Raw genomic sequence first — 11,581 nt, 5'->3', positions numbered from 1 at the left:
TGGGGCGGGGGGGTGGGGTGGGGGTGTTCTAAGAGTGATTATATTCAAAATAAATCTTTGGATTTCCAAAGGGAAAAATATGGAATTCTATGACCTAGAATAGATTCTGTTACTGCTCAAAACTTCATAATTCACCAGTTCATATAATTCAATTTGAGGAGGATTTTTGATGAATGTCTTGGAAATTTCTTCAAGTTCTGTGAGTTGGCTCTTGAAAATTCATATACATTAACTTAAAGTTTTATAACTTCATAATTCACCAGTTCATATAATCTTGCGAGAAGCATCAGCAGACGTTACAATAAGTACTGGCACTCTTCCCAGATGAAGCAACGTGAGTGGACCATAGCGTTTGGATAGTACTTACAGTGAGCGATGTGGGAATAGGCCGAGTTGTTGAAGATTTCCAATCACTGGAAGCTTTGGTGGAGATCGCGGCAGCCATTTCCGGGCTGTCGAAGAAGTATTGAAGTACGATTTCAAAAGAAAAATGATGAACAAAACAAGAGGAACTACCAATTGCAGAAAATAAATCATTTTCTGCTCTCCTCAAAGGAAATTAACAGGATAGTCTTTTTATGTTCTATTATTTAATAGCTCATGCTCAGTTTCTTTAAGCGATATATAGCATTGAAACATCAAAAATAGCCAGAAAGCTGAAATTTTAGCTTTTGATTTGTCATATTCACCAAGGCCAAATGCCAAATGGGGCTTCTCAACAAAAGTAGATGTGCACCCAACAAAATTCCATTATCTCAAGATGTAAGAACGTACTATTTTTAAGAATCTGCAAGATAGTGCTGCTGTAAAGATAAGAATTATACAGGAATCAGCTGGTAGCCTTGTAACATCTAAGCGTAGAAATTTGACTGACATGCAGCATGAAAGTTAAATAGATAAACTCTTGTGTGGTAGCCGTAGAGATCTTGATTCTTGGGGGATTTAGTTATTTCTATTTCTTCTTTTTTCTTCCAAGCATTTCCATTAGTTTGATAAATGAAGTTGGATAGAGTGAATTGACTAAAACAGAAACAATTTGATTATAAGTTATGTCATAACATGTCTTTCCTATTTAATTAATATGACCAATGTTAAACAAACATGATTGTGTCCAAATATATACACACACAAATAACAATTGTCGTGACAAAAAATTTATTGGGATTGCTAGATACACATACACTTTTTAATATCTCACTCTGACCGAACTAAGCACTTCAGTTTGATTATAGTTAAAACTTAAATTTGTCAAGCCCTCAAAACCGTCTTTGCGACAACTCTACCGTTACTAGTTTGGAAGTTTTTATTTTATACTTAAAAATGACACTTTGAAAACTCATTTGCCCAAAAAAATGCATTTTAATGGATTTACCCCTGAACTTCAGGAATGTGGCGAACTCCAGTGTTCATTCTTATTTTCCCTTTTTTTTTTTTTTATCTAAATGTTGCTGGTATTTTCCACAACAATGTTAGGCTATTAATTTTTTGCTCGACCCATAACGACTGAATTACCGATTCAATTCTTCGCTTATGCCAAACATATTTGGGGCATAATCTGTATTGTGTGATCAAATTAATAATACGCCAATCTAAAACATATATATTTTTATAAATAATCTCACAGTTACATTACAAAATCAGATGTAACATAGTAATCAATTTGAAACACTTCTACATCATCTAAATTATTTTATCAACATAAATAATATGGAAATTACGATAAAATTGGGCCTAAAATAGTGTATAATCATGCATATATGTGATACTATTTTACTAGTGTGTCAGAAATGATTTGAAATAGTTCTAATATATCGTAAAAAAATTACTTTTCATTAAAATTTGATTCTCTGCTTCAATAAGAACAACGATTTGTATCTTCAAAACGACTAAAGGTTTCTAACTTTCCATAATTTACTAGAATTTGTGGTACTTAATTGTAGTTTAGTCCCTAGATATACATAATTTGCAAAACTAGCCCGAAAAATTTTCTAAGAATTTGTTGTACTTAATTAGGGACTGTTTTCTTCATGTTTCAGTTTTGTAATTTTGAGTTTCGAATTCATTATGAGTTTTGTATTTTGAGGGATTGCTTTGAAATTTTTGAAAATACGTTCTTTTTGTTATTCTGTAAAATTGTTTCTCAAAACATTAAAATGGAAAATGCATTTGCTTCGAAATTTTGAGAATATTTTTTCACGCTATTTTATTCAAGAAACCACCACACCACCGCCGCGAATGCCACTAGGTCCACTACAAAGCTGCCACCACTAGCTCGAATCCACTGCCAACCAAGATCAACATAACCAACGACTGCCAACACCACCACCAACCATCAATCAAAATCAACCAAATCACCATCAATTCAACCACAAAAAAAAATAAAAAAATTCAAGCACCAGAACAAAAAGAATGCAGAAAACAAAGAACCATCGAACATACCACCACCACCATCAAGAACAACAAGAATGCAGAAATCAACCAAAATCAATTCATCTACCATGAACCATTAATTCATCCACCGCAGAAATCAAGAACACCCCACCACCACCATCAATTCAACCACCATGAACCATCAATTCATCCACCGCACCACATCACCATCGTCGACCACCACCAACACTATCAAACATACCACAACAAAATCAACCAAAATCAATACCACCACTACCACCACAGATGGACCACGACCACTTGCCCGCCACCGCCACCACCACCACGACCATCAACACCTAGCGCCGCAAAATCGAAAAATAAAGAAACCCCCAATCGCGTAGAACCCATCGTGACGCTGCGTTCACAGCAGCGTCGCCTCTCCATGTTGGCCCCGGCATCAACGCATCTCCTTCATTGTCGGCTTCCATGTTTGAGAGAGATGCCGACGTCGAGAGAGAAGGAAGAGACGGCTATTTGGGAAGAGAGAAAGGAGACCGAAGAGAGAAAGGGCTTGAATGAAGTTTTTGTTTCCGCTTTCCCGTGTTTTCCAAAAAATTTGGGTCTTGTATAGAAAACGTCCAAAAAGTCAAAATTGACATTTTGCGTTTTCTTCACAAAATTTTTTTGTTTTCGAAAACGCAAAAAAGAATGCGTTTTCATTGTTTTGAAAAATGCCCTATACGTTTTCCCGTGTAGGGTAGTCCCCCAAATGTAAGAAACTAAATGGTCATGTGAAAACAGAAAACGACTTGAAAACAGCGAAGAGAATGGAGCCTTAATGGTTCTTCATTGCATTAATTGCACTTAATAAATCATAAATAGTCACCATTAAAAACACGTCGTAATTAGACATAGAAAAGTAGGGTTTTACATAACGTTTTGGTTCATGTAATTGAGAGTTGAGTGCTCCTATTCCGGTTATGACTTCTAACTGCGTAACTAAATTTTAATTTGGTTCCAATATTACTTTCTATTTGCTGTCAATTAAATGATGTATTTGAATTGATTTATCAATCTAATTGAAATAATTTGTATTTTAGAATAATGAACACTTTTTCAACTTGAAAGCAAAGAAGAAAATTTATGAAAAAATGAAGAGATGAAATATGGATTTTGTCTGTAGTAGATTATCTACCAAGGAAGAGGGCTACTTAAGTGCTTGAACAAAAGCTATTAACCATGATGAAGGAGGAGGAGAGAGTAGAAATCATAAGGTATGAGTATTAGCAAGAAACAAAATAACTACTAAAATTTCAAGTCAGTCTACGACTGTCGTGCCCTTTTATCAAAATGTCATCTACGTAATCGAGTCAAAGTTGGGAAAGACGACTAGAGTGTTTAAATGGACAAAAAGTTCTATCAACTTTGTTTAGTTTAACAAGAATGTCTAGATGCTTCAAAAAAGATTGGTAAATCTTTAATTTTGAGTTAGCTACCTTTGAAACAATTACTCGAGTAATAGAAAAAGGAAAATCAGATAGTATTTTTTAATATTTCTGCTTTTACATCAAGAAAGTCATGAAATTAACAAAGTTTGCATTCTACATTAGAAGCAATATTGAGTGGCAACAGCTAGAAGAGGTTTTTTCCTATGAATTGTAATACCCGGATGTTCAGTAATGTCCAAATCCTCTCCTTTATCTCCATTAGGCAATTTCCAGTCGAACTTTTGGACAAGATTTGCTAATGCAAATTCAATGGTTGCCATTGCAAAACTGATTCCCGGACACCTTCTTCGTCCCGCACCAAATGGAAGCAGTTGAAAATCTAGTCCTCTGAAGTCTATTGGGTAGTTCAAGAATCTCTCAGGCTGAAACTTTTCGGGTTCCTCCCAAGATTCAGGGTCTCTACCGATTGCCCAATTGTTTGTTATAATCATTGTCCCAGCTGCTATATCGTATCCCATTATTTGGACATCTTGGCTTGCTATTCGGGTCAAAAATGGGATGGAAGAATGATAACGAAGAGTTTCTTTGATGATGGCTTTCAGAAAATACATTTTCTCTAGGTCGGCGTCAGTTATATTCTGTTTTCCATTAAGAATACCCCTCACCTCGTTTTGCAATCTATTCATGATTTTAGGATGTCTTATCAGCTCTGTCATTGCCCATTCCAAAACGGTTGATGTGGTATCTGTTCCACCAACAAATACATCCTGGAATAATTACATAACATACAATAAGAAGAGTATGGATGAGTATGATGCGAAAGACAAGATGGAAAAAGAGAAATTTTTACCACAAGTATTCCTTTAATACTGTCCTTATCAATGGAGATGCCTATAGAATTCTCCTTGTAAATCGCCGTCAAAATATCAAGAAAGTTTTCTGAACTTCCATTTTCCTTCCCTGATAGATCCTGTCCAGCATCCAAGCTTCCCTGAATTATTTCCTCCAAGAATTCATCAAATTCTTTAGCAGCCTTGTTCACTCTAGCTTTAAATCCGGAAACCCTTTCAATCCATGAAAGGCATGGGATAAATTCTCCAACACTAACCTTGGCCACCAGCTCCGAAATTTCCCTCAACAGATAAAGGAATTTCTTTCCATTTCCCTCTTCACTGTATTTCCTCCCTAGAGCTGCCCTGCAGACCACATCATTTGCTAGCGACACAAACATCTCACTCAGATTCACTGGTGATGATGTTTCAGAAACAAGGCCTGATACCTATTTACAAGAACAAGATAAAAAAATTAATCAGAAAACGCGAAAATTAAATGAAGATCAAAGTCACAAAGTTCAACAGTCAGAACCAAAGAAGACTAGGTGCCTATTTTCGAGAACAAAACATAATGGGCTCCAGAAAAATGCAAAGGGGGCTCCTAGACCTTTTTCACCAAAAGGGCTGTTTCTTCTTCCCTGATGGAATGAAAAGACTGGGCTCTTTTATTACTTAGAAGCTGGAGAACAAAAATACTTTTCAATTGCCTCCAGTATTCACCATAAGGCGCAACAGCCACATCCTTCCCGTTGTACATTAACAGCCTGGTAACACTTGAGTCGGGTTTATTGGCAAAAATTAGATCCCGAGTTTTCATTATCTCCTTTGCTGCATCGGCTGATGAGACAATGAGTGTTGGCTTGTTGCCAAAGTGAAGCAGCATCAGAGGACCATATTTTTTGGCTAGGGATTGGAGTGATCTGTGAGTTAATGCACTCAGTTGGTGGAGATTGCCTAAGATTGGAAGCTTTGGAGGAGACGGTGGCAGATTTTTTTTAGCAGCAGGCCTATATAGAAATTTTTTGAGAAACCATAAAAAAAACAAAGTGATCATAACATAGGATAGATCGATTTCTTGATGGAAACTAAACATGTTTATGCAAAGGATTTGCTTCCTGTTTCTATGAAAGCTACGGACTTACTCGCTAAGAGGGTTACAGAGCTCAGTTACGACGACGACGACTCTATCAATGAAGCTGCTGAAAATATTTGATCCCTATGAATTTGAGATAGGGGATCGGACATGGACCAAATGGTAGCATTTTGAATAAAAAAACCTACATAATGTGACATTATTGGCTGAAGGATTATTATATGAAAGTCAACACATGAAAACCATGAATAGAGTGTAACCATTTATAATAAGATCTGTTTTCAATTGACAAATAGTTTTTCCTTTTTTCGTTTATTTAATTTTGGCCGTGTCTCCATAGCCAGCTTATTTTATCAATCAAGAAATCACAAGTTGCTGTTACCTACGTCTGTACTCATGGAAACATTAGCAAAATAGAAAAATAAAATGATTTAATTTGAATAAAGAACATTAACTATTAGGGTATGTTTGATTACAATTATTTTCCATGGAAAATATCAGTTTTCCACCTAAATTTCTATTTAGAGTGTTTGATTGCTATTTTTTTCCATGAAAAATATTTTTCAACTTTTGAAAATATGCCTAATTTTCCTTATTTGTAAGGAAAATATATTCCTTGGGTAGAGGTGGTTTTTATTTTCCACAAAAGATGGAAAACATTTTCTTTTCTAGGTGATATTTTCCATGTCAATCAAACATACTCTTAATGTTTGACAACAGATTTTCCAATAAGCCTTACAAGAGCTTTGTCGTTCCTCTTACGCAATTATTTAAACAAGGACAATTGAAGTTTTCTTTTCGATTATTTTCCACAAATGAGGTTTGAGTTAGGAAATTTTCAAAGATGAGTAACTCAAAGAGTAGAAATTACGTGTATGATCTCAACTAGTATGTTTTTCCAATTTAAAGTTAATTTTTAGTAATTTTTTATTATCCAATCCCGTTGGGGTAACTTTTTTTTCTTACATTTTAGTGTAAAAAAATAAAAATAAAAATTACTCTTATGTTACAGTTAAAATAAGTAACTCGCTTATAATCTGCACAAGAGAAGTTACGGCAACGTTAGTAATTTCAATGATAGAAGAAGAACCAGTAGCCAAATCCTCAACAGATATTACCCCCAAAAGTTAAACATATGAAGTTCGAGTATGTTATCAATGGTAAATTTGGCGAAAAGTAGTGTCCATTAATTACTAAAATGCTAAAAAATTGAAAGATTAGAAACGAATTCCTTATTCACAATGTTAAGGTTCACACAGTCTATGTCAGAACTCTGCTGGGCCAGTCCACAGGAACCAATAATTTTCTAATAAACTTTAAGAAAATCAAATCCCTCTGAAGCACAATAAGTCCATAGTACCCTAATTGTTATATGCTTGAATCTTTGGATTTAAGTCAGCTCCCTCGATAAATATATCGGTTTTTTGTATGATAAAATGTAAACTGAAATTAACAACGTAGCCTTTATTAAGAAATCAAAGTGGAACTTCATCTGTGCTAGAAGCAGTGTTGAGTGGCAACAGCAAGAATAGGTTTCTTCCTACGAACTGTAACACCAGGATATTCAGTCATGTCCAAATCCTCTCCTTTTTCTCCATTGGGCAATTTCCAGTCAAACTTTTGGACAAGATTTGCCAGTGCAAATTCAATAGTTGCCATTGCGAAACCAATTCCCGGGCACCCTCTTCTGCCTGCACCAAATGGAATCAGTTGGAAATCTAGTCCTCTGAAATCTATAGAGGAATTCAAGAATCTCTGTGGTTGAAACTTTTCGGGCTCCTCCCAGGATGCAGGGTCTCTACCTATTGCCCAACTGTTGGTTAAGATCATTGTGCCAGCTTCTACGTCGTATCCCATTATTTCGACATCTTCGCTTGCTATTCGGGCCAAAAAAGGGACCGGAGGATGACAACGAAGAGTTTCTTTGATCACGGCTTTTAGAAAATGCATATTCTCCAGGTCATTATGAGCTATATCTTGTTTTCCATTAAGAATACCCCTTACCTCGTTTTGCAACTTCTTCATGATCATGGGAAAGATTCTTTATACCGGTATGCCTATATCGAGATTTTGTGAGAAACCATAAAACGAATAAAGTGATGAAAAAGAAGAGAAACAGAAGAAATTCATCGATTTCTTGATGGAAACTAAACATGTTTGCATGAAGGATTGTAAGAGAAAGGGACAGAGTCACAATTTAAATGAAGAAAAACTACATACATTATCGTGACATTATTGTTTGAATGATTATCTTTGTATTAAACTCAAAACATGAACAGATTATACCAGATTGGAATTCAATTAACAAAAGTATTTATTAATATTTTTGTATTTTGGCTTTCTAGTGATGTCTCCTATCGAGGTCACTATATCAATTAAGAAATTACAAGTTGTTAATGTCTATATACTATATAATATACTGATGTACTTAGGGAACAGTTAAAAAATTGCAAAAGTAAAATGACTCAACTTCAACAATTTATCGCGATTAATCAAGTCAGGTTTTCCATCAAACCATGTGGGAATTTCAGGTTTTCCATCAAGCCATGTGGGAATCTCGGAAATAATTATTTGAATGATGATAATTCAAACGAGCCTTATGAGAACTCTATAACATTGCATTCAACTTAGTTGTTGAATAATTATATTAGTTTTTAAGTCCACATTAAAATTACAATTACATTAGAAAAATAAGAGAGGGAAGCTAACAATATTTTTTTCTTAAAGGAATCAAGTCAGGATGGAAATTTTGGAAACAATGGGAGGAGATAAATGATATTATGATGGGAAGGGAAGTGGTGTTCAGACATGTTTATCGGGAAGCAAACCAAGTTACAGACGCATTATATAAAATAGATGGAAGTGGAAATACGGCTATCTTCCATGATATGGCAGATCTTCCTGAGACAGTTACTAACTTGATTATATAAAATAGAAATCATTTTCCATATGTATGAATTTATTAATAGTTTGTCTTTAAAGTCTATTTGGTGATGTGGAGCTGTATTCATGGTATTCCTGCGCCATATGTGAGGGCTAAATCATAAAAAAAAAAGGTCAGTATCAGTGACGTCGGGTAGGATAGTGATTATCCTATTGGCTTGTTGTAGCAGATGATTCGCAAAAAAGAAATGAAAGAAAAACGCCCAAAAATCAAAGAAAATACTCTGAAATTAACTCAATATTATTAATAATATAGGATGACCAAAATTAACCCACAAGTCGGGTCAAATAGTTGCAAAATATGAAATTATAGGAAAAATACTAAAAATGGCAAAGTCCCGAAATTATACTAGAATAAAATATTAAGTAAAAGAAGTAGGTTGCCAAAAATTTGGCTCAATTCGAGTTTTCTAACATATGGAAAAAGGAAAATGAAATATTACCATAAATAGCAAAAATAATTAAAAATTGAATTTTGAAAAGAAAAACAGCGGATTTTGGGCTCGAAATTGACGCCCACCGAGCATAGCTGGGTGGCCACGACGTGCGCGTCGAAGAGAGCTTTTCGAATTGGGGTCATAATAGCGATTCTAATAACCGTAGCCAAAGTTATGACCAAATTACCAAAGACGTGTCAAATTCGCCCAATTAAGGAAATAATTATGATTCACTTCCCATCTTTGCGCCGATCCGTCATCTCATGGTATCTCAGCGCCATCATCGTGTTAGCTGACAAATCAGCATCACTCGACTCGGATCTTCCTGTATCAATCAGCCATAAGCAATAATCAGCTATATAATCTATTTTCAGGGGTATTGTTAATCTATTTAGTGCTACGGATTGATTAAGAACTTTATATAGCAATTGAAATGCATTTTCTTCTATGTTAAGTATTCATTGGACCGTTGGAGCAGGACTTCCAGGGAAAAAGAACGTAAATTACTCAGTATTTCTAAAGGAGTCGTCATTTTATACCAGAAAGCTTATGTCATTTACAACCACAACGTAGTTCGGATGCTTCAAGACTCTACCGACACAAAGTGGTTTAAAAAGAATCTTCTTTGTTGATTGTGTTAGGTCATGATATCTGTAATCTTGCTTCTTTTTCAATCAAATCCCGAATTTTCTTTTGCTTCTTCCAATCATTTGATCTACTTGACTCTTTCTGTGACCGCGGGTCTTTCATTTCGTTTCGTTCTTTTGTATCGGTTTTTGAGAGAATACACCTGATCGGTCCGACTTTTCCAAATTCTTATCATCAACCTTTCGCCTTCCCAACCGTCTGGATTTTTTCGTGTCGTTTCAATCGTCTTGGTCACGAGGTAGAAAGAAATAAATTAACGTTCTTAAAAAATGTAGAATAATACACCTACCGAGATGAAAATCAAAGGTGAGTCTTGTAAGTGGATGGGTTGGACCATGGGCCCAGTCACATTTAATAAATCTCTAGTCATGACCAATGGGATCAAGCTTGACATGTTTGGAACTCATTTCACCACAAAAACACAAGGGTGGACTGGAAATCTGGAATCTTTGCATTCTGCTTATTCAAATATTGCTGCAACTTAATCCAAAGAATTACTGAGTTTCAATTAAATTAGTCAAAACTGTTATTGAGCTCCCAACAAAAGTTGTCTGAAAACTGAGCTTCAAGTGCTTATAAAACATATAGCTCCCGTTAGTTTCAAATTGTAAGAATCAGAATGAAAAATATAATCGTTATGGGCCCAATACAAGAGATAGAAATTCAAATTTAGTAGCTTGATGTGATGAATAACGATCATATTTTTTATTTTAATGAAGAAATAATGGAAATCAAACAAGGGCATAATCTTGAGATAATGACACGGGCCGTTAGTACAATACACAATATTTTAGAGCTAATTATTTGAGTGGCCACTGAAATTTATCCTTGATTACTACTTGCTCATCGAAAATAAAAAGATTATCAAATGTTCACTGAAGTATTCATCAATTTACTCATTCATCACTATTGTCACTTCCATATGTAAAATTGGCCAAAAAGTTCAACATGGCAGATGAAAAGATGATGTATCAAACGGAATCCATTAATCTCTCCACGTCAGCGTAAATTGTTGTTTTTTAAGACGACTTCTCCAATCATGATGCCCAACATTTTTTTAGGTCTCAATTCAAATAATGGTGGGATTTTCTTCGGGGCTCGGTAGACCCAAGCCTAAGCTCGGGCCGAGCCCCATTTTGGGGACACGGGCTTTGCCCGAGCCGCCCCGTGAGCTCGCGAGCTTTTTAATAAATAAAAAAAACACATTAAATTTAAGGCAAAACTGCTGCCTTTTAAGGCAGCAGGAGGAAAGAAAAAGAAAAAAAAAGGGGGGGAGAAAACGAGCCTGCCCGATTCGGCCCGTAAAAAGTCCGAGCTTTTGTAAAAAGCCCGAACTTTTGTAAAAAGCCCGAGCAAAAGCTCGGGCCGAGCCTATTTTTTTGGTCGAGCTTTTGCTCTGCCCGACTCGAGCCTGCAAAAAAGCTCGGTCATTTTAACCGGGTCGAACCCGAGCCGCAACTTTAGGCTCGCGAACCGGCTCGACCCGACTCGCTTACATCCCTAGCTTAGTCAGAGATGGTGATTTCGTTGCCTTCCCCAATTCATTTCTGTAAAATATTGGTGGCGCTCCTCTTGGAGAGTCTTGAGCCTGAAAGTTTTGCTCTTGAAATCATTTTTTTTGCCCTCTTCTATGTCATGACCTATGTCTTCTTCATGGATTGCGGTGGAGGGATCTTGAATTTGATAGGCAACTTGATGTGTTGAAAGCAAGAATCGGAATGAACTTTTATCCTCCCTCTGTGCATTTCTACACACACAAAAATAACATGTTAAGAGCCCAGAAGAATACACACATATATGATTTGG

At 35.8% G+C, this 11,581-nt stretch overlaps 2 protein-coding genes across 2 annotated transcripts; both read right to left on the bottom strand.

The window, feature by feature from the left end:
- Window positions 1-3,889: 3,889 nt before the first annotated feature.
- On the bottom strand, window positions 3,890-5,918 carry LOC111367115 (cytochrome P450 71A8-like). The gene is made up of 3 exons (XM_022987837.1): window positions 5,262-5,918; window positions 4,672-5,100; window positions 3,890-4,588 (listed from the first exon to the last, which is right to left on the bottom strand). The coding sequence occupies exons 1-3, from the start codon at window positions 5,745-5,747 to the stop codon at window positions 3,980-3,982; spliced, it is 1,524 nt and encodes a 507-aa protein (XP_022843605.1). The 5' UTR covers window positions 5,748-5,918; the 3' UTR covers window positions 3,890-3,979.
- Window positions 5,919-7,007: 1,089 nt separating this feature from the next.
- On the bottom strand, window positions 7,008-7,776 carry LOC111366438 (cytochrome P450 71A8-like). Its single transcript, XM_022987197.1, has one exon. It carries the CDS (start codon window positions 7,770-7,772, stop codon window positions 7,245-7,247), a length of 528 nt encoding a protein of 175 aa, XP_022842965.1. The 5' UTR covers window positions 7,773-7,776; the 3' UTR covers window positions 7,008-7,244.
- Window positions 7,777-11,581: the final 3,805 nt, after the last annotated feature.

This window comes from Olea europaea, chromosome 18 (assembly GCF_002742605.1).
Source record: "Olea europaea var. sylvestris chromosome 18, O_europaea_v1, whole genome shotgun sequence".
NCBI lineage: Eukaryota > Viridiplantae > Streptophyta > Magnoliopsida > Lamiales > Oleaceae > Olea > Olea europaea.
The sequence above is the reverse complement of the archived record's forward strand: the minus strand, read 5'-3'. Positions and strand labels throughout refer to the sequence as shown.

What these genes read in the sequence shown, in the direction of transcription:
- LOC111367115 (XM_022987837.1), bottom strand. Translation starts at nt 5,747, where the DNA reads ATGTTTAGTTTCCATCAAGAAATCGATCTATCCTATGTTATGATCACT. An exon ending in CAGCCCTTTTGGTGAAAAAG is followed by an intron (nt 5,101 to 5,261) that starts GTCTAGGAGCCC and finishes TCTTGTAAATAG; the next exon opens with GTATCAGGCCTTGTTTCTGA. An exon ending in GTATTAAAGGAATACTTGTG is followed by an intron (nt 4,589 to 4,671) that starts GTAAAAATTTCT and finishes TAATTATTCCAG; the next exon opens with GATGTATTTGTTGGTGGAAC.
- LOC111366438 (XM_022987197.1), bottom strand. Translation starts at nt 7,772, where the DNA reads ATGAAGAAGTTGCAAAACGAGGTAAGGGGTATTCTTAATGGAAAACAA.